Source organism: Hemitrygon akajei, chromosome 3 (genome assembly GCF_048418815.1).
Source record: "Hemitrygon akajei chromosome 3, sHemAka1.3, whole genome shotgun sequence".
NCBI lineage: Eukaryota > Metazoa > Chordata > Chondrichthyes > Myliobatiformes > Dasyatidae > Hemitrygon > Hemitrygon akajei.
Window position 1 is genome coordinate 103,138,582 of NC_133126.1, and position 24,154 is coordinate 103,162,735.

At 41.6% G+C, this 24,154-nt stretch overlaps 1 protein-coding gene across 1 annotated transcript in view; it reads right to left on the reverse strand.

Annotated features, from left to right (window-relative positions):
• Positions 1-23,805, reverse strand: part of heatr4 (HEAT repeat containing 4) — a 116,224-nt gene extending 92,419 nt beyond the window's left edge. The window contains exons 1-2 of the mRNA XM_073040530.1: positions 23,735-23,805; positions 95-267 (exon numbers count right to left, since the gene is read on the reverse strand). Coding sequence (XP_072896631.1) covers positions 95-182 — 88 coding nt within the window. The 5' untranslated portion in view covers positions 183-267; positions 23,735-23,805. The remainder of the gene's footprint in view (positions 1-94; positions 268-23,734) is intronic.
• Between the last annotated feature and the right edge of the window lie 349 nt (positions 23,806-24,154).

Below are 24,154 nucleotides of genomic sequence, written 5' to 3' on the forward strand. Positions count from 1 at the left end.
ATCTAATACAACAAACTTTGAGCTTAAGTACTGTTTCAGCTTTTCACAACTAATGATCCAGCTTGTCCACAGAGTCCCCAGTGTCTCTGCTTACCAGTGTAAAGTTCTTGCTCAAAAACATTTTCTGTGTAATAGGCAAGCTTTGAGTTGAGGATGTTCTTAGGCTTTGGAGGAAGTTCCATGTGCTTCACTTTCAATTTGGCTGCTGTTGAGTTTACATCTCCAGGCTGCTCTACAATGTCCTCATGCAGTTCAAATTCTGGAACCCTGGGGAAAGCCAATCAGAGTATAAAGCTGCTAGATAGAGCACTCTCTGTACCTGAGAGTGAGTACTTCCCCTTTCTCACACAGGGAAGAAACTTCAATCGGACCAGCAACACTTTAGCAGCTAAGCAATCAGATTTAATATCACCAACACATGTTATATTTAGCAGTACAAGCTAAATATAGAATAATAAATAAGTAAATCAATTAGAGCAAATATATGTAGTAGTACATCTCCGTTAGTCTTGATAGACCATGGATTTGTACCTTGGGAAGTTTCCAGGGCACAAGCCTGGACAAGGTTTTTTTTAATGGAAGACCAGCAGTTGCCCAAGCTGCAAGTCTCCCCTCTTCACACCACCAATGTTGTCCAAGGTGTGGTAAACTATGTATACTTGTCTGGACACGCCCCTCTGCTGACTGCTCCTGTGGCTCCTCCCACAGACCCCTGTATGAAAGCGATTGGGGCACTGCTCCTCCCTCAGTCTCCGAGATGTCGTGCTCCCTTTTGCTGTTAATAAAAGCCTATCGTTCACTTCCAGTCTCCGAGAGTTATTGATGGTACATCACAAGGGAAGGGCATTGGGACCCATACAGCTTGGTACCAGTGTCATTGCAGAGCAATGTGTGGTTAAGTGCCTTGCTCAAGGACACACATGCAAGCCTCAGCCAAGGCTCAAACTAGCGACCTTCAGATAACTAGACAAACGTCTTAACCACTTGGCCATGCGCCAACACGAGAGTAAATATATACATGTACATGTATATTAAATAGTTGAATTAAAACTTGTGTAAAAACAGAAGAAGTATTGAGGTAGTGTTCATGGGTTGAATGTCTATTTAGAAGAGGGGAAGAAGCTGTTCCTGAATCGCTGAGTGTGTGCCACAGGCTAGTGTGTATTCAGAACATTTTGGTTTCACACTTGTTAGCTCTTCCTGCAAGTGTGTATGTTTTAGATGTTCTTGTATCATTTGAAGAGTTTACGAAATAGATTATAGAGAGCTGTGTTGAAGGTGGCAGACCACAATGACCTGAATGATCTTCTGTGCACTTATTTTCCTGACCTTACAGAAGGAGAACCATATATGAGCAGAGAACGTACAGCAGTGCAGCTACAATCAAATGAAACACCTTGACTGCACACAGTGATCTCCATTTAACTGCTTATGTGAGTTCTAAAACCAATTGGCTGCACCAGTGATGATTTGGTGTATCATATTAAAAGGTGGGGGGAGAATACTTATGCAATCAATAATTTTGTGTTTTATATTTGCAATTAATTCAGATCACTTAGTAGAGATCACTTAGTATGGGTAGTTGGGTCCTGACTAAATATCAGGAAATGCCAATAGCAATTATATAGCTTCTACCACCCAAGACAACTCCGCCTTCACGTAGGACTGGTGCACCCTGTCTTGCTGAAGGAGCTCTGTCTATGGCGAGTGTTTGGTGCCAGAAAAATAACCAGATTCTAGGTGGTGGTGTCACCTAAAATCACTGAAGTCTCCAGCAGCAGGGAGATGGATTCCAAGCTTTGGTGGAGGATTGTCTCTGTACAACAGCAGCAAAGGTTGGATGAAGTCTAATGTATGATTCCCAATTGGGAACAGCAGTAGAGGTCAAATGCTCTAGTTCTGTTGCACTACAGCAACAGAAGGTAAAATTTGAAATTTCTGCCTAGTCAACCATGGAAAGAAACAAAAGAAGTAAACCAGACAACAGCGTGAATGGGGTTGACTCTAATCAACAGAACAACACTTCGGTCGGTAGGGGTAGTCATGTGCTGATGGTGACACCAGACCATCATCCAGAGACTGTAAGCAATAGGAAAAGGCTAAGGGTAGCAACATGGAACACCTGCACACTTTACCAGAAAGGAAAGTTGGACAACACATTAAATGAAATGAAAAGGTTGGAAGTTGATATCTTAGGCCTATCAGAAATTAGATGGACTGAGATTGGCAAATTCACTAAGAATAGTTCTCTGATAATGTATTCTGGAGGTCAACAGCATATGTACGGAGTTGGAATTATTTTAAACAAACAAATATCAAAATGTCTTATGGGATATTAGGCGATATCTGACCAGCTGCTTTTAGTTAAATTAAGGGGTAACCCTTTCAACATTAGCATAATCCAAGCCTATGCGCCAACAAATTATGTGGATGAAGAGGATATCAACAAGTTTTATGAAGATCTCGACAGTGCTTATGAGCAATGTAAATCTCAGGATATAAAACTAGTCATGGGAGATTTTAACTCCAAAATTGGACAGGAAAGGGTTGATAACATGATAGGACCTTTTGGATTAAGGGAGAAAAATGAAAATGGAGAAAGGTTTACTCATTGGTGTGTCAGAAACAACCAAGTGACCACCAATACTTGGTATAAAAACCATCCACGTAGATTGTGAACTTGGAGATAGAACAAGGAATCAAATAGATTTCATTACCATCAATGAACACTTTACAAATAATATCACAAATTCTAAAGCCTACCCAGGAGCAGACTCTGGTTCAGATCACCATCCAGTAATAGTTAACATTAAAACAAAATTAAAGAAACTGAAACATGGAAAAAAGAGAAAGTAGTATATGTTGGGAGAACTTAAAAAAGATAACATACTTAAGCAACAATTCAAAACAGCTGTAGAAGAACACCTCAACGAAAACGTAACAACACCTATTTGGGACAGATTTAAATATGCTATACAGCAATCAGCAGAGGAGATAATCCCAGTACAAGAAATCCAACATACCAACAAGGGGTGGATAACCCAAGAAATTCTAGATCTGATGGAACAAAGAAGGTTAGTGAAGAATAATGAAGTGCAATACAGAGAGCTAGACAGACAGACCAGACAATTGTGCAATATTGCAAAGGAAGAATGGCTAAATCAAAAATGCAATGAAGTAGAAGGCCATATTAACAACAGCAAAGAAATGCACAAGAAAATGAAGGAAATTACTGGAATTAAGAAAACCTCCTCTACAGGATGCATAACATCAGCAGACGGATCCATCCTAACAGATCCAGATAAAGTATGTGAGAGGGGGATTCAGTATATAGAGCAGCTTTTTTGAAGATAATAGAGGGGAATCCCTAGATATTAAACACCCTAATTCTGGCCCACCTATTACCAAAGAAGAAATAACTAATGCAATGAAAAGCATGAAACATGGTAAAGCCACTGGACCTGATGAAATTTCAGTGGGAATGATACAAGCCCTAGAAGATCTGGGCATAGATATTCTTTTTGAACTGTTAATATGAGTCTGGTGTATTCCTGGAACTATTGACTGCGAAAATTATAGAACAATCAGTCTTATGAGTCACATAATAAAGATTTTGTTGAGAATTGTTCTAAGTCGAATTAAAAACAAGTCAAGGCCAGAAACTTCTAAACTGCAATATAGGTTGATTGAGGATAGAGGAACTAGGAACTAGGAACTGCGAATGCTTTTAGAAAGGGCAACTGAATATCAAAATGATGTATTTTTATGTTTTATTGATTTCACTAAAGCCATCAACAATGTGCAACATGAAAAATTATTTCAAATTCTTGCTAAACTAAACATTGACGGAAGGGACCAACAACTGCTTCAAAATTTATACTGGAACCAAACGGCGGCGGTAAAAATGGGTGATAATATAAGCAGTTGGTTATAATTCAAAGAGCAGTTAGACAGGGATGTATTGCCTCAACAGAATTATTTAATATCTATAGTGAAATGATTCTCAGAGAAATATAAGACCTGGATGGGATAAAAATTTGAGGTGTTAACATCAACAATATAAGATATGCAGACAATACCGCCCTAATAGCAAGTGCTGCAGAAGACCTACAAATCCTCCTAGACAATGTAATACAAACAAGTGCAGATTTTGGTCTAACCATCAACTGTAAAATAAAACACAAATGTATGGTAATACCAAAACAGCAGGATACTCCCAACTGCCAATTGTACATTGGTAACCAAGAAGTAGAACAAAAGACCAGCTTTAATTACCTTGGTAGTTTTATATCACAAGATACTAGAAGTAAAGTGGAAATAAAAAAGAAGAATTGCCATTGCCAAGACCAGCTTCCAAAAAAATGAAACCCATTTTTACCAACAGACACATTTCTATGACAACAAGACTTAGGCTACTAAAATGCTACATTTGGTCAATCTTGCTGTATGCTTCTGAAATATGGACTATAACACCAAAAGTCCAAAGAAACTTAGAAGCAAAAGAAATGTGGTTTCTTAGAAGAATGCTGAAAATATCATATAGAGATAGCGTAACTAATGAGACAGTACTCCAACGTGCCCAAATAAAAAGATCTTTAATGAGAACATTAGAGGAAACTTAAATTCCTGGGCCATGTCATCAGAAAGGGAGAAATAGAATGCCTTATGTTACAAGGCCGTATGCCTGGGAAACACGGAACAGGAAGGCAAAGAAGAAAATATATGGACATTGGGAAAGAACAAACAGATCTAAGTGTGTGAGGTATCATTGATGCTGCGTGGGTTCATCCGATGTGGAAAGCCATGATTGCCCAAGCGTGTAACGTGCAAGGCACATTAAGAAGTAGTAGAGCTGTTTTCACTTTCACATGAGAGTCTTTTTCTGTTGATCAGAGACAAAAAAACCAAACTAAATCCACTGTGATTCAATATTGTAAATCAATAAACCAGGAAAATGTCCAAGAGGGTTGAATACTTTTTGCAGGCACTGTGTATACTCAGTTTTTTTTCACTATAATTATTGATCATTGTACTGCTGCCACTAAGTTAAGAAATTTCACAGCCTGTGATATTTCTTGTGATATGCCTGTGATATCGAATCTGACTCTGATGTAAACAAATACTCAGCTGCTTCATTAGAACAGTAGACACCTCTGCATCCACTTCATATGACATACATCAAGTTCCTGTCCACTCATTTAGCTTGCCTCTGTGGGTGGCTCATGTTTAAAGTGAGAGGGGAAAGATTTATTAGGCAATTGAGGAGCAATGTGTTTTTTTCCCCTCACACAGAGGGTGGTAGGTATGTGGAATGAGCTTCCAGAAGACATGGTTGAGACAGGTTCAATAACAATAATTAAATGAACAGGAAAAGTTTAAAAGATTATGGATCAAATGTTAGCAAATGGGACTAGCATGGATGGGCATCTTGATCAGCTTGGATCAGTTGGCATTATCCCATAACTTGGAATTACAACCCCACCACCCCACCGAGCCAGATTGTCGGCTCAGACACTAATTCTGCCCAGTCACAGCCTGCAAACCTGACAAACTATTTTGTTGCTCTCTGGTCAAGAATCAATCTCAATCCATATCTGTACATTACCAACCTCCTGTGTGGAGCCTTACTGAGCCCTTCCAACAATTCAATATATCATATCTACTACATCACCCTGGTCTATGTTGCTTATCACATCCTCAAGGAACTCCAATACATCAATCATAGTCATAGACTATACAGCATGGAAACAGGCCATTCAACCCAACTCGTTCATGGTGACCTAACAAATGAGTCCCAATTAGCTCAGATTTAGCCCTATATCCCTCAAAATCTTTCCTATGTGTCTTTTAAGTGCTGTTATTTTATGCACCTTGCTCCAGCATTCTCTCTGGCAGCACCTGCTGCTTGAAAAAGTTGCCTCTGAGGTCCCTTTAAATCTTTCACCTCAGGACTTCCGGTAAGATGGCAATAGTTTAGTCGTTTAAAACTATTGCTGTTTCATTTCTTACCTCCGCCCTCTTTATCTCTTTTTTTACTCCAGACTGTTAAACTTTTTGCTCTCCTACCAGCCTGCAAATATGCCTGTTCTACAATGGCCACAAAGTTCCCTAAATCTGGGAAAAAAGTCTCTACGACTGTCACTGTCTCTGGTTCCTCTGCGGAGATTATCTCCATTTTGGAACAGCACCGACAAGAGATCTTAAGTCCGAATATAAGTCTTCTTTCAGTTAATTGGAGTCAAAATTGGATCAAATTAATTCCAAAGTGGAGGATCATGCTCAACGTCTCTCTCATCTCGAGTCAGCTACCGAAGATTTAAAATGTCGTGTTCAGCGGCAAGTAGCCGTCTGTTCCAATTTGAGTGAGCATAACACCAAGTTAACATCCAAAATAACTGATCTCGAAGGTTGGAGCAGACATCATGATCTACGAATCCTCAGTCTGTCAGAGGCTATCGAAAGTGGATCTCTTGTTGAATTCTTGTTGAATACTCTGTGAGATTTTTGGGAAGGATATTCTTCCAACCCCATCCGAGTTAGACAGAGCTCACCGTACATTTTTGGCCAAGCCTGAGTTTGGCTCTGGGCCACACTCAATAATTCTGTGTTTTCATCGATATCAGGTGAGAACCTTTTGATCATGGAAGCATGTCGGAGAGAAAAATTAGATTTCAAGGGTCATTTTATCTGTTTTGTTGAGGATTATGCTCCTTAAGTTCTGAAGCTGTGCACCGAGTATAAAGAGGTCATGAAAGAGTTTTACAATCATGGATTCAGGCTCTCTCTGCGTTATCCAGCCCATCTCCAAATAACTTTTAGTGCTGGACACAAAAAATGGTTTAACTTGGGTACAGAAGCTCAGAAATTTATTGAAAGTCTCCCTGCCATTTCGACTCCATAAGACTTGGTTTGATTATTTAAAATGGCCAATAAGTACTTTTTAAAAGTTTTTTTCTTTCATGTTTTTTTTCTGTTTTCTTTTTAAATTACTGTATTTTTTTCATAGTTTCTCGCGGGTAGGCTACTCTGGATTATTACTTTGAGTTAAGTTTAATACTTTTTGATGGAACTGTTTCTCTTTTCTTTATGTATAATTTTAATTCGTAGTGCATAAGTTCTCTGGTTTTTGAATTGTTAGTTAAATGGAGCTTATGATGATGTTAAGAAATTGGAAGTTGGTTTTGGGCAAATACGAGGAAATCTGCAGATGCTGGAAACAACACACACAAAATGCTGGTGGAACACAGCTGGCCAGGCAGCATCTATAGGGAGAAGCGCTGTCGACGTTTCGGGCTGAGACCCTTTGTCAGGACCTTCGTTGGTTTTGGGGGTGGTTTTTTCTCTGAAGAGCTTGTTGCTGTTTTTTGGTAGATATCTTGTTCTGGGATTTGGGGGGGGGGGGGCTCTCTATTGCCAACACCATACATAGAACCTTTAGTTATTCTTTGTTAGTCAGGACATTGTTTTGTCCTGATTTTCTTGTCTTATATTTTTGCCCCAGAGCTGTTATTTGAATGTTTGATCTTGCTTATGCCTACTACCCTTTGTGTTTTTTTAAATGACAATGTTTAGCCCGTTGAATCTAATAAGCTGGAATGTTAAGGGATTGAACCATCCTGTTAAAAGAAGAAAGGTGTTTTCACATCTGAAGCAGCTCAAAGCTGACATTGCTGTTTTGCAAGAAACACATATCCGTAGTTTTGATAATTCTCATCTTATGTCAAGGTGGATGGGACAGCACTTCCATTCTGCCTTCCCAGCTAAAGCTGGGTGTGGGGGGGGGGGGTCTCAATCCTTATTAATCAAAATGTTCCCTTTGAGCTTCACAACAAAGTATCTGATACAAATGGTCGTTTTATTATTGTCTCTGGGAAATTGTATAATACTAGGGTAGTCTTGGCTAACCTGTATGCTCCCAATTCGGATGATGTGAACTTTTTTGATTGTTTTTTCTCTTTTTTGCCTGACTTGGGTTTATATTCTCTTGTATTGGGTGGTGATTTTAATTGTTGGTTAGATCCAGTTTTTGATCGATTGTCCTCTGTTCCTAAACTACCTAGTAAATCTGCTTTATTTATTCACTCTTTTCTTTCTAATTACAGTATCTCTGATGTGTGGCATTTTTCCATCCTACTGAGAGAGATTATTCATTTTTTTCACATGTCCATCATATTTTTACTAGAATTGATTATTTTTTAATAGATAACCAGCTGATTCCATCTGTTCGCTCTTGCGATTATCAGAGTATATTGATTTCGGATCATGCCCCAGTTACCCTGTCTATAAATTTTCCTGCTTTCCCTCAAATGAATAAACATCGGCGTTTTAACCCAACCTTGTTGTTGGATAATGATTTTGTAAAATTTATGAAGGACCAGATAACTGTTTTTTTCAAACTCTAACGCATCATCTGAAATCTCATCCCAGGTTGACTAGGATGCCATGAAAGCATATTTGAGGGGTCAAATAATTTCAAATACTGCGAATCTGAAAAGAAAGACCCATTTAGAGTGATTAGATTTGATCAGTCAGATTAAAGCAACAGACCAACTATATGCCCGGACCAAAAATCGCGAACTGTACAAGAAACGAGTAGAACTTCAAACTAGTTTGACCTTATTTCCACTCAGCCAGTTAAACATCAACTTCTTGAAAGCAAGAGCAGATTTTACATTCATGGTGATAAATCTGGGAAGTTTTAGTCAACCAACTAAGTCGCTCTAAAGCTAAACAACAAAATACAAAAATTTGAATGGGAAATGGGAACATTACTTAAGATCATTCTGAAATTAATGACACATTTAAGAATTATTATTCCTGACTTTATACCTCTGAATCTTTAAATGATAATATCTCTGTTGAGCATTTTTTAAACAGTTTAAAATATTCCTTCGCTTTCTTCCAATCTTAAAGCAAAACTCAATGAGCCATTATCATTAGAAAAAAATATCCTCTGCCATTTCTGCACTGCAGTCGGGTAAATCTCCTGGACCTGATGGGTTTTCTGCAGAATTTTATAAATCATTTTCCTCACTGCTATCTTCTCAATTATTCTTAGTTCTGTCTGATTCGTTTAAACATGGTAAATTGCCAGCATCATTTAACGAGGCATATATCATTCTTTTCGCCAAAAAAGGTAAAGATCCAACAGTGTTCTTCGTATTACAGCTGCAGAAAGGGTGGGTAATGTAGCAGGATCCTCTTTTGAGTCAGTATGGGTAGAAGTCAGGAACAGGAAGGGAGCAGTTACTCTATTGGGAGTATTCTATAGGCCCCCTGGTAGTAGCAGAGATACCGAGGAGCAGATTGGGAGGCAGATTTTGGAAAGGTGCAGAAATAACAGAGTTGTTATCATGGGTGACTTTAACTTCCCTAATATTGATTGGCACCTGATTAGTTCCAATGGTTTAGATGAGGCAGAGTTTGTCAAGTGCGTCCAGGATGGAGTCCTGTCACAGTATGTTGACAGGCCGACTAGGGGGATTGCCATACTAGATCTAGTATTAGGTAACGAACCGGGTCAGGTCACAGATCTCTCAGTGGATGAGCATCTGGGGACAGTGACCACTGCTCCCTGACCTTTAATGTTATCATGGAAAAGGATAGAATCAGAAAGGACAGGAAAATTTTTTAATTGGGGAAGGGCAAATTATGAGGCTATAAGACTGGAACTTGCAGTTGCGAATTGGGATGATGTTTTTGCAGGGAAATGTACTATGGACATGTGGTTGATGTTTAGAGATCTCTTGCAGGATGTTAGGGATAGATTTGTCCCGGTGAGGAAGATAAAGGACCATGGGTGACAAGTGAGGTGGAAAATCTAGTCAGGTGGAAGAAGGCAGCATACATGAGGTTTAGGAAGCGAGGATCAGATGGGTCTATTGAGGAATATAGGGTAGTAAGAAAGGAGATTAAGAAGGGGCTGAGGAGAGCAAGAAGGGGGCATGAGAAGGCCTTGGCGAGTAGGGTAAAGGAAACCCCTAAGGCATTCTTCAATTATGTGAAGAACGAAATGATGACAGGAATGAGGGTAGGACCAATTAGAGATAAGGGTGGGAAGATGTGCCTGGAGGCTGTGGAAGTGAGCAAAGTCCTCAATGAATACTTCTCTTTGATACTCACCAATGAGAGAGAACTTGATGACGGTGAGGACAATATGAGTGAGGTTGATGTACTGGAGCATGTTGATATTAAGGGAGAGGAGGTGTTGGAGTTGTTAAAATACATTAGGATGGATAAGTCCCCGGGGCCTAACAGAATATTCCCCAGGCTGCTTTACGAGGCGAGGGAAGAGATTGCTGAGCCTCTGGCTAGGATCTTTATGTCCTTGTTGTCCACAGGAATGGTACCGGAGGATTGGAGGGAGGCGAATGTTGTCCCCTTGTTCAAGAAAGATAGTAGGGATAGTCCAGGTAATTATAGACCAGTGAGCCTTACATCTGTGGTGGGAAAGCTGTTGGAAAAGATTCTTAGAGATAGGATCTATGGGCATTTGGAGAATCATGGCCTGATCAGGGACAGTCAGCATGGCTTTGTGAAGGGCAGATCGTGTCTAACAAGCCTGTAGAGTTCTTTGAGGAGGTGACCAGGCATATAAATGAGAGTAGTGTAGTGGATGGGATCTACATGGATCTTAGTAAGGCATTTGACAAAATACCACACGGTAGGCTTATTCAGAAAGTCAGAAGGCATAGGATCCAGGGAAATTTGGCCAGGTGGATTCAGAATTGGCTTGCACATACAAAGCAGAGGGTCATGGTGGAGGGAGTACATTCGAATTGGAGGGTTGTGACTAGTGGTGTCCTACAAGGATCGGTTCTGGGACCTCTACTTTTCATGATTTTTATTAACAACCTGGATGTCGGGGTAGAAGGGTGGGTTGGCAAGTTTGCAGACTACATAAAGGTTGGTGGTGTTGTGGATAGTGTTGAAGATTATCAAAGTTTGCAGAGAGACATTGACAGGATGCAGAAGTGGGCTGAGAAGTGGCAGATGGAGTTCAACCCGAAGAAGTGTGAGGTGGTACACATTGGAAGGACAAAGTCCAAGGCAGAGTACAAAGTAAATGGCAGGATACTTGGGAATCTGCAGGAGCAGGGGGATCTGGGGGTACCTGTCCACAGATCCCTGAAAGTTGCCTCACAGGTAGATAGGGTAGTTAAGAAAGCTTATGGAGTGTTAGCTTTCATAAGTCAAGGGATAGAGTTTAAGAGTCACGGGGTAATGATGCAGCTCTATAAAACTCTGGTTGGGCCACACTTGGAGTACTGTGTCCAGTTCTGGTTGCCTCACTATAGGAAGGATATGGAAGCATTGGAAAGGGTACAGAGGAGATTTACCAGGATGCTGCCTGGTTTTGAAAGTATGCATTATGATCAGAGATTAAGGGAGCTAGGGCTTTACTCTTTGGAGAGGAAGAGGATGAGAGGGGACATGATAGAGGTATACAAGATATTAAGAGGAATAGATAGAGTGGACAGCCAGCGCCTCTTCCCCAGGGCACCACTGCTCAATACAAGAGGACATGGCTTTAAGGTAAGGGAAGGAAAGTTCAAGGGGAATATTAGAGGAAGGTTTTTTACTCAGAGAGTGGTTGGTGTGTGGAATGCACTGCCACACAGTCAGTGGTGGAGGCAGATACACTAGTGAAATTTAAGGGTCTACAAGACAGGTATATGGAGGAAATTAAGGTGGAGGGTTATATGGGGGGGGCAGGGTTTAAGGGTTGGCATAACATTGTGGGCCGAATGGTCTGTACTGTGCTGTATTGTTCTTTGTATAGGCCGATTTCTTTGTTAAATGTCAATGTTAAAATTTTGGCTAAAGTTTTGGCTCATAGATAGGAGAACAATATTCCTACTATTATTTCTGAAGATCAAGCTGATTTTATTAAAATTCGCCTTCCTTTTTTAATATACGGCGTCTATGTAATATCTTTTATTCACCCTCAGTTGGGACTCCTGAATGTGTCATTTCTCTTGATGCGGAGAAAGTGTTCGATCGTGTGGAGTTGAATTACCTTTTTGCGGTTTTAGAAAAATTTGATTTTGGACAAAGTTTTATTTCATGGATTAAATTGTTATACTTATGTCCCACTGCTTCTGTTTTGACCAACTCTCAGCAATCTCAGTCTTGTAGCCTTAAACGTGGCACCTGACATGGATGTCCTTTAAGTCCCTTACTTTTTGATTTGGCCATAGAGCCACTGGCGGTTGCGTTTTGTAGCTTGTGCTGAATTGATGGGGATTTGGAGGGGAGGTGTTGAGCATGAAGTTTCTCTTTATGCCGATGATCTTTTACTTTTTTTATATCAAATCCAACTATTTCCTTACCCCCAATATTTTTACTTCTTAATCAATTTAGTCAGCTTTCTGGTTCCAGACTTAATTTACACAAGATTGAACTCTTCCCAATCAAAAGAGAAGCACAAGCATTAGTATTTCATGACCTCCCTTTTAAAGTAGTTAATAATCAATTCACTTACCTTGGTATTAGAGTAACAAGGAACTTCAAGAATTTTTTTTCAAGAAAATTTTGCTAATCTTTTGAATTCTATAAAACAGAGTTTGACATAATGGTCACCCTTGTCCATGTCTCTGGTAGGTTGAATTAATGTTATTAAAATGTATATCCTTCCTAAATTTTTATACTTATTTTCAGTCAGAAAATATAATGGCCTTCATGGTTTCTCTCTCTCTAGTCCTATTTTACACAATCATCTTTTCCTACCTTCTATGCAAGACTCAACATTTCATGATTGGTACAAAAAGGGCATTAGGCGCTTTGAAGATCTTTTCATAGATAACCATTTTGCAACTTTTCAACAACTGTCTGTAAAGTTTAACCTACCTATTACTCATTTCTTTAGATATCTTCAAATTAGACATTTCATTAACCAATTTAATCTCAAATTTTCCTGAGATGCCCAAAAAAAACGTTGTGGACCTGTTTCTTTGTATTAATCCATTGGGTAAAGTTTTAATATCTACTATTCATGATAAGTTAGTGATCTTGAGGCGTGACCCCTTCGATAAAATTAGAACTGCCTGGGAGCATGACTTAAATATTTCTTTATCTGATGCAGTTTGGGATTCAATTAATTCAGTTAACTCAACCTCTTTATGTGCTCGCCACTGCCTTTTGCAGTTTAGTGTTGTACATAGGGCTCATATGTCTAAAACTAAATTATCGTGGTTTTATCCTGACATTAGTTCCGTTTGTGACAAGTGTAAAGGGGGCGAGGTTTCTCTTATTCATATGTACTGGGCTTATCCTCGTCTAGAGAAATTCTGGAGAGAAGTTTTTTTTAATCTTTATCCCATATTCTTAATTGCCACTTAGAACCTAACCCTCTGATTGCTCTTTTTGGCACCTTGGGTGAAGTAGACATGTATTTGAATCTAACTAAACATCGAACATTATCTTTTGCCTCTCTTTTGGCTAGACAGTTAGTTCTTCTGAGGTGGAGGGATGTTGCTCCACCCACTCATGCTCAATGGCTTAGTGATATTATGTCCTGTTCAAACCTTGAAAAGATTCATTATTCACTTCTCAATTCGGACATAAAGTTACATAAGGTGTGGGGACCTTTTCTTGAATACTTTCATAACTCCTCTTTAGATTAATTTTATTCTTTTTTTTGTACTGTAATCCCTTACTTTCAGTTTCTTTTTCCTGTAAGTTTTATGGTTTTTATGTGAATTACATTATAGTTTTGGTAGTAGGCATTATATTTTCTTTTTAAAAAATATGTATTTACAGCTCTGTGGGGTTGAATGCTCCGATTAAGTTTTTACACATTGAAATGGTTGGCCTGGAGTTTTGTAGTGGGAAGGTGGGGAGGACACTGACTTTATATGATTTTATTTTGGGTGCTTTTTCCTTATTGTTATGAATTATATATTAGACACATTTGTTTTTCACTGTATAAATCTCCATTTGTTGATGATTCTTTTTATAGTTGTATTGTAGAAACTCAAAAAAATTAATAAAAATAAATAAATCTTTCAACTCTCACCTTAAACCTATACCCTCTAGTTTTTAGTTCCCCCTTCCCTGAGAAAAAGATAATGTGTGTTCACTCTATTTATACCTCTCATGATTGCCACCTTCAATCCCCTATGGCCAAGAAATAAACTCCCAGCCTGTTCATTCTCTCCCTTTAACTCAGACTCTCTGGCTGTATCATGGCGAATTTACACCCTTTCCAGCAAAGGTCCTAGTACTACATATCACAAACTACAGGCCTCCAGTCTGAGAAACAATCTTTGACCATCAGCAATTATGAATCTAATTTGTTATCTCTCTCCGGATCCTGGGTGATCTAAGCTTCCCAACTAGACTGTCATGCAGGACCTTTTTCAAAGGCCTCACTAAAGTCCATATGGACAGCATACACTGCCTTATTTAATCTATCATAGAACCACAGAACACTAGAGCACAGTACAGGCCCTTCAGCTCTCCATGTTGTGCTGACCCATATGATCCTTAAAAAAAAGTACTAAACCCACACTACCCCATAACCCTCTTTTTCTTTCATCCATATGCCTGTCCAAGAGGCTCTTAAATGCCCCTAATGTTTTAGCCTCCACCACCATCCCTAGCAAGTCATTCCAGGCACTCACAACCCTCTGTGTAAAAAACTTACCCCTGATGTCTCCCCTAAACTTCCCTCCCTTGATTTTGTACATATGCCCTCTGGTGTTTGCTGTTGGTGCCCTGGGAAACAGGTACTGACTATCCACCCTATCTATGCCTCTCATAATCTTGTAGACCTCTATCAAGTCTCCTCTCATTCTTCTACGCTCCAAAGAGAAAGGCTCTGCTAACCTTGCTTCATGTGACTTGTTCTCCAAACCAGGCAACATCCTGGTAAATCTACTCTAAACCCTCTCCATAGCTTTCACATCCTTCCTATAATGAGGTGACCAGAATTGAACACAATACTCTAAGTGCAGTCTCACCAGAGATTTGTAGAGTTGCAACATGACCTCTCTACTCTTGAACTCAATCCCCCTGTTAATGAAGCCTAGCATCCCATAGGCCTTTTTAACTACCCTATCAACCTGTGCAGCGACCTTGAGGCATGTATGGATTTGAACCCCAAGGTCCCTTTGTTCATCCACACTCTTAAGTAACTGACCATTAACCCTGTACTCAGTCTTCTGGTTTGTCCTTCCAAAATGCATCACCTCACACTTATCCAGATTGAACTCCATCTGCCATTTTTCTGCCCAACTCTGCAGCCTGTCTATATCCTCTTGTAACCTTCGACAACCTACAACTCCATCCACAACTCCTCAAATCTTCGTGCCATCCGCAAACTTACTCACCCATCCTTCCACCTCTACACCCAGGTCATTTATAAAAATCACAAATAGCAGGGGTCCCAGGACAGATCCCTGTGGCACTCCACTAGTCACTGACCTCCAGGCAGAATACTTTCCTTCCACAATTACCCTCTGCTTTCTTCGTTTAAGCCAATTTTTTTTTTAATCCAAATGGCCATGGTTCCACTTATCCTATGCCTCATGACTTTCTGGATGAGTCTCTCATGAGGGACCTTGTCAAATGCCTTGCTAAAGTCCATGTAGACCACATCCACTGCCCTACCCTCATCAATTTCTTTTGTTACCTCTTCAAAAATCTCAATCAGGCTCGTGAGGCACGATCTTCCCTTCACAAAGCCATGTTGACTATCCATGAGTAGACTGTACTTCTCCAAATGCTCCTAGATCCTATCCTTAAGAATCCTTTCCAGTAGTTTGCAGAGCACTGACGTAAGACTCATCGGTCTATAGTTCCCAGGTTTCTCCCTATTACCTTTTTTAAACAAGGGAACTACATTTGCCATTCTCCAGTCCTCCGGCACTTCCCCTGTAGCCAAAGAGGATTCATAGATCATAACTAATGCTCCAGCGATCTCTTCTCTCAATTCCCACAGCAACCTGGGGTGTATCATATCCGGCCCTGGGGATTTATCAATCTTAATGTTCTTAAGAAGATCCAGCACTTCTTCTTCCTTAATCTCCACATTATCCAGCACACAGGCCGGCTCTACTTCGACCTCATCCTGATCAAGATCCTTTTCATTTGTGAATACTTAAGCAAAGTATTCATTTAGGACCTCCCCAACCTCCTCTGCCTCCAGGCACATGTTGCCCTCTTTATCCTTCGTTCTTGTCATCCTCCTGTTCTTCACATACACAGAGAACGCCTTAATCCTACATGCCAAGGCCTTCTCATGCCCCCTTCGAGCTCTCCTAAGTCCTTTCTTTAGCTCCTTCCTGGCTACCGTATATTTCTCATGAGCCCCTCCTACTTCCTGCTTCTTATATCTAACATATGCTTCCTTTTTCCTCTTGACGAGTTGTCTCATGTGTTTCGTCAGCCATGGTTCCCTTTTCCTATCATTTTTCCCTTGCTTCAGTGGGACAAACCTATCCTGAACCCAGCTCAAGTGGTCCCTAAACTTCTCCCACATTACTTCTGTGCTTTCCCCTTTGAACATCTGTTTCCAATTTACTCTCGCTAGTTCCTGCCTCATCCCTTCAAAGTTAGCCCTCCCCAGTTAAGCACTTTACCATTTCATCTGATTTTATCCCTTTCCATAGCTGTGCTGAAGCTAAGGGAGTTGTCGTCACTCTCACCAAAATGCTCCCCTACCAAGAGGTCTGTCACCTGACCAGGTTCATTACCCAGAACTAGATCCAGTATAGCCTCTCCTCTCGTCAGCCGGTCCACATACTGTGTCAGGAATCCTTCTTGAACACACCTGACAAATTCAGCCTCACCTATTTATCACGGGGGCTTGCACTCAGGAGGTGCCAGTCAATATGAGGGAAGTTGAAATCACCCATAACTACTACCCTGTATTTCCTGCACCATTCTAAAATCTGCCTGTTTATCTGCTCCTCGGTGTCCCGAGGGCTATTTGGGGGTCTATAGACTACTCCCAGCACATTGATTGATCCTTTCCTATTTCTGACTTCCACCCAGACTGACTCTGTGGACACTCTCTCTGCAGCGTCCTCCCTTTCTATAGCTGTGATACTATCCCTGGCCAGCAATGCCACTCCCCCCACCCTTTTCTGCCTCCCATCCTATTCCTTTTAGGAACACCTGAACCCCGGGACCTGCATCATCCAATCCTGCCCTTCCTCCAACCAAGTTTCAGTAACGGCCACAATATCGTAGGTCCACGTACTAATCTATGCTCTAAGTTCATCCTCCTTGTTTCTAATACTCCTAACATTGAAATAGACACATTTCAACCCCTTTAACTGGCTACAATTATGTTCTGTTCCCTGCCTGTCCTTCCTCGTCAACTCAGAACTCTTAGCATTATGCCCTTGTCCTTCTACCTTAATCCCTGCACTCACATTCTGATTCCCCCCCCCCCCCGCCAAACTGGTTTAAACCCTCCCCAACAGCTCTATCAAACCTGCCCGCCAGGATATTGATCCCCCTGGGATTCAGGTGCAACCCGTCCTTTTCGTATAGGTCACACCCGCCCCAAAATGATCCAGAAATCTGAATACCTGCCCCCTGCTCCAATCCCTCAGTCACACATTTATCCTGTACGTCATTCTATTCCTATTCTCACTGTCATGTGGCACAGGCCGTAATCCCGAGATTACTACCTTTGAGGTCCGTGTAGTCTTCTTTCAGGACCTCTTCCCTTTTCCTACCTATGTCATTGGTACCAATATGTACCACGACCTCTGGCATTTCTCCCTCCCACTGCAGGATATCTTGGATGTGATCAGAAATATCCAGACCCTGGTACCTGGGAGGCAAACTACCATCCGAGTTTCTTTCCTGCCTCCGCAGAATTGCCTGTCTGACCCACTGACTATTGAGTCCCCTATCACTACTGCCTTCTTTTTCCTTTCCCTACCCTTCTGAGCCACAGGGCCAGACTCTGTACCAGAGGCACGGCCACTATTGCCTCCCCCAGGTAGGGTGTCCCCCCCCAACAGTACTCAAACAGGAGTACTTATTGTACATAGGGTTCATATGTCCAAGGATAAACTTGCTCGATTTTATTCTTATGTTAATCCAACCTGTGACAGATGTCATTCTGAAGTCGCTTCATTGACCGACATGTTTTGGTCTTGCCCTTGTTTGCAAAATTATTGGAAAGATATTTTCGGTACTATTTCAACAGTTCTGAATTTCAAATTGCAACCGCATCCTATTACTGCAATTTTCGGTTTACCAATGGTGGATAATAGTTGTTTATCCCCTTCAGCCCGGCGGATGATTGCATTTGTTACATTAATGGCTAGAAGATCTATCCTATTGAACTGGAAAGAAATTAATCCTCCAACTATATTTCAGTGGTTTTCTCAAACTATTTCTTGTTTGAGTTTAGAAAAAATTAGAAGTGTTGTCTTTGACCCTTCAGTTAAATTTTCAGAAGGCATTTGATAAGGTCCCACATAGGAGATTGGTGGGTAAAATCAAAGCTCATGGCATTGGGGGGGAAGACATTGACATGGATAGAAAACTGGTTGGCAGATAGAAAGCAAAGGGTAGCAGTGAATGGGTGTTTCTCGGAATGGCAGGTGGTGACTAGTGGGCTGCCACAGGGCTCGGTATTGGGACCACAGCTGTTTACAATTTACGTCAATGATTTAGATGAAGGCATTGAGAATAACATCAGCAAGTTTGCTGATGATACTAAGCTGGGTGGCAGTGTGACATGTGATGAGGATGTTAGGAGAATTCAGGGTGACTTGGATAGGCTGGGTGAGTGGGCAGATACTTGGCAGATGACGTTTAATGTGAATAAGTGTGAGGTTATCCACTTTGGGAGTAAGAACAGGAAGGCAGATTATTATCTGAACGGTGTAGAGTTAGGTAAGGGAGAAATACAAAGAGATCTAGGAGTCCTTGTTCATCAGTCACTGAAGGTGAATGAGCAAGTGCAGCAGGCAGTGAAGAAGGCTAATGAAATGTTGGCCTTTATTACAAAGGGAATTGAGTACAAGAGCAAGGAAATCCTCTTGCATTTGTACAGAGCCCTGATGAGACCACACCTGGAGTATTGTGTACAGTTTTGGTCTCCAGAGTTAAGGAAGGACATCCTGGCTGTAGAGGAAGTGTAGCGTAGATTCATGAGGTTAATTCCTGGGATGTCTGGACTGTCTTACGCAGAGAGGTTAGAGAGACTGGGCTTGTACACACTGGAATTAAGGAGATTGAGAGGGGATCTGATTGAAACATATAAGATTATTAAGGGATTGGACAAGATAGAGGCAGGAAATATGTTCCAGATGCTGGGAGAGTCCAGTACCAGAGGGCATGGTTTGAGAATAAGGGGTAGGTCATTTAGGACAGAGTTAAGGAAAAACTTCTTCTCCCAGAGAGTTGTGGGGGTCTGGAATGCACTGCCTCGGAAGGTAGTGGAGGCCAATTCTCTGGATGCTTTCAAGAAGGAGCTAGATAGGTATTTTATGGATAGGGGAATCAAGGGATATGGGGACAAGGCAGGAACCGGGTATTGATAGTAGATGATCAGCCATGATCTCAAAACGGTGGTGCAGGCTCGAAGGGCCGAATGGTCTACTTCTGCACCTATTGTCTATTGTCTAAATTTGGAGACCATTTATTCAACATTTTCATATGAGCTAAACTGACTTTTCCTAAACCTTACTTTTATTATCCTTAATTATTTGGATGGGGGTGCGGAGTTATTGAAGCTACTGTGTAAATTTGACATAATGAAATGGCCCATGTTGGTTAAGTTTTTTTTTTGGGGGGGTGGTTTTCTTATTTACTCCATTTTTCATAATTACTATAAGTTTGGGAGGTTATTATATATGGATTATCATCTATTTGTATTTATACCTTAACCTATTAGTTATGTACTCTCAAGCTCTCTGTATTCATGTTTTATATATGTTTGTTTAAAATTAATAAAAAGATTTAAAAAGAAAAAGAAAGGAGTACTTATTGTCAAGGGGTACAGCCACAGGGGTACTGTCTAGTACCTGACTCTTCCCCTTCCCTCTCCTGACTGTGACACATTTCTCTGTCCCCTGTGGCCCCGGAGTGACCACCTGCCTGTAACTCCCCTCTATCACCTCCTCACTCTCCCTGACCAGACGAAGGTCATCGAGCTGCAGCTCCAGTTCTCTAACACGGTCCCTTAGGAGTTGCATCTCGATGCACCGGGTGCAGATGTGGCCATCCAGGATGCTGGGAGACTCCAGGACCTCCCACATCTGACACCGACCACAGAAAACCAGCCTCACACACATACTACTTCCTTTTGCAATCAACAACTGCCTTGCCTCGTCCCGTTACCGCCGAAGCCCGTTGAGCCAAAGCCCTTTCACTCAGCTGCCTGCTTCCAATGCTGCCCACTGGATATGGCTGCCTTCTTTTTAAACAGTTCGCACTCAACAGGCGATCATCATGCACCTGTGCAGTCTGGCCTCTCTCTTCCCCCGAGAACTTAAAATGTCTCCCGCTGCCTTCTTGTTCCGAATCAAAAAAATCTTAATTATCTCCTTGAGGCACTATTTCCCAATCCCAATGCTAAATTGACTGTCCCTAATTACACCTTGCCTATTGAAATGTTGATAGATCCTGTGCCTCAGAGTACCCACTAGTAACTCAGCCACCACTTACATCAATATACTGACCTCCTCCAGAGTAACTTGTGTGCTGTCCAAGATATCATCACATTTTTTTAGCATCCATTATTTTCTCAACAGTAAAAAAAGTGAAAAATCTTCACGAGGAAATCTGCAGATGCTGGAAATTCAAACAACACACACAAAATGCTGGTGGAACACAGCAGGCCAGGCAGCATCTATAGGAAGAAGCACTGTTGACGTTTCGGGCCGAGACCCTTCGTCAGGACTAACTGGATTAACTGGTCAGGTTAGTCCTGATGAAAGGTCTCGGCCCGAAACATCGACAGTGCTTCTTCCTATAAATGCTGCCTGACCTGCTGTGTTCCACCAGCATCTTGAGTGAAAAATCTTACCTATTTCCTGTGCCATGCCAATTGTTAAGGAAACTTATTCTCTCATGCCACCATCTTAATATTCCTAAAGAATCTCTTGGAATGTTCCTTTACTCTGCCTGCCAGTTCCATCTCATAACCTCATTTTGTCCTCCTAATTTCTCTTTGAAGTGTGCTCTTACATTCATAGTAGTCACTGAGGGATTCACTTGCTCCAATTGCTTTGTCCAAAAGTATGCCTCTTTCATTTTTCTGAACAGAGCATTGATATCTCTTGTCAACCATTGTTCCCTAAACTTACAACCTTGTCCTTTCAACTAGCAGACCTGGTCTCTTGATGTCATATTTTTAAAAAGCCTCCCACTTGCCAGTCATCCTTGTACCGGTAGTCTCATCCAACAGATCTCTGCAAGATCCTGTCTCATGCCTCCAAAATGATCCCTGTCCAATTTTAGAGCATTAATTTGTGGATTCATCTGATCTTTCTCCATAACTATTTTATAACTAATAGAATTATGGTCACTGGATTCAAAGTGCTCCTTGACTGACACCTCAGGCACTTGCCCTACCTTGCTTCTTAAGAGAAGGTACACTGTTACATCCTCTATAGGGCACTCTCTTTAAGGACACATTTAACAAACTGCACCCTGTCCAAGCCCAATGGGTGACCCAATCAATGTTAGGGAAGTTAAATTGCCCGCTAATACTACCGTGTTATTATAACTGTCTGCACTCTCTCCACACATCTGCTCCTCTCATTCCTGTTGACTACTGGAGAGCCAATGAAAACATGATCCTTTCACAAACCCACTAATACTATTCAGACCTATTACTCCTTTTCAGGTTTTTATCCCAACATTCTGGCAGTGTTTCCTGGTTTTTCTCTTCCTTCTTTCTTAAATAATTGTGTCACATTTGCAACAGGAAACATTTCAAAATCTACATTACTTTTGAAGATGGTGATACTTTTGAAGCTATATATACATAGCTACCTCTTTCAATATTTGGGGTTTACCAGCTTTTAATCTTATCAAGTTCTCTAATACCCTATTTTATTAATCCCAATTCCCTTCAACTGTAATTCTTGTCAGACTCTACTTCTCCAGTACATCTCCCATTGTCCTTTATGTCTTTTTCCAATGATGACAGATCAAAGTAATTGCTTACTTCCTCTGTTATTTCCCTATTTTCCTTATAAATTCTCCCATCTCTGTCTGCAAGGAGCCTTTTTTAAAAAATGAGCCTAACACAATCTTTTTAATCCATGTGTATCTCAGCAGCTAATTTACTCAAGTTCAATTTTGCCTTTCTTTCTCAATTTTTGGTCTTTTAATACTGAATGACCTACTGACCAGCGAGATTTTAGCATCTCAATGAAGTTAGTATTTGGAATGGAACTGCACGCATGTTTAGGGGCTACTTGTATTACGAACATTGTTGAAACATGCCACAAACCTAACATTAGCACCTGTAACAGCTGGCCAATGGGATTCTGGTCACCTTTCTTAACACAGCCTCATGGGGCTCCTGCGATTTGATTTGGTTATAGAGACTGAAGTCACTTGCCGTCATGGTCTCAATAGACAATAGACAATAGGTGCAGAAGTAGACCATTCGGCCCTTCGAGCCTGCACCACCATTCTGAGATCATGGCTGATCATCTACTATCAATACCCGGTTCCTGCCTTGTCCCCATATCCCTTGATTCCCCTATCCATAAAATACCTATCTAGCTCCTTCTTGAAAGCATCCACAGAATTGGCCTCCACTGCATTCCGAGGCAGTGCATTCCAGACCCCCACAACTCTCTGGGAGAAGAAGTTTTTCCTTAACTCTGCCCTAAATGGCCTACCCCTTATTCTCAAACCATGCCCTCTGGTACTGGACTCTCCCAACATCTGGAACATATTTCCTGCCTCTATCTTGTCCAATCCCTTAATAATCTTATATGTTGCAATCAGATCTCCTCTCAATCTCCTTAATTCCAGCGTGTACAAGCCCAGTCTCTCTAACCTCTCTGCGTAAGACAATCCGGACATCCCAGGAATTAACCTCGTGAATCTACGCTGCACTTCCTCTACAGCCAGGATGTCCTTCCTTAACCCTGGAGACCAAAACTGTACACAATACTCCAGGTGTGGTCTCACCAGGGCCCTGTCTCATCTTGTATGAGGGCATGTGCATTCTCCCTGTACTCTCACCCCAACCCCATCCCACCCCTTCTCCCTACTCTCACCGCAACCCACCCCACCTCCCTACACTCTCACCCCAACCCCACCCCTTCTCCCCGTACTCTCACCCCAACCCCACCCCACCCCTTCTCCCCGTACTCTCACCCCAACCCCACCCCTTCTCCCCATACTCTCACTCCTCCCATCCAACACTCCTCACCGTCTCTTCCCTGTCTCCTCACCCCCTCTTCACCTCCCCTCACATCTTTTACCCTTCTCTCTCCCCACCCATCACTTTTCACTCCCACCTTTCTCACATCTCATTGCCCCATTTCCTCATCTCTCCTCTTCTCTTCCACCTTTTGCTCTCCATTCCAGCACTCCACGTCACTCCATTTTCTTTTTCCTTCCCCACTCGCTTCTCCCTCTCCTTCTTCCGCTTTTCCTCGCCCCCTTTACCCCTCCACACTCAACCCACTCTTCACCTACTTCCGGTCACCTGCCCTTTTCCCGTCCCACTCCTGCCTCGCACAATCCTCCTCTCCCCAACCCTTCCCCTCAATCAGTCTTGGGGATTACTCACACTGGACTCGCAGCACAGACAGCATCGGAATGGAAGCGACTGAGGCCCCCGGAAAACAAACAAACCGCGTAACCGGGCAACGGTTACCATGCAACCGCAGTCACCGTGGGACGTGAGGTATGTCGGGTAAGTGTGTGTAAAGGGGTGTGTAGTTGTGAGGTAGATATGTGGGCTGAGAGGCGTGGAGTGTCAGTGTGGAATTTGAGGTGCCTTGTGAGCTGAGGGGTAGCGGGTAAATGCAGGTTGTGGATTAAGTGGAGAGTTTGAAGGGTGTGGAGTGTGAAGGAGTAAATTGATTAATTATCATCACATGTACTAAAGTGAAACATTTATATTGTTCATTCAAATAAGTTCAGTGCAACAAGTTAAAACAGTATCAGAGAGCAGAATAAAGTATTACAGGGAAAGTACAGGGCCAGA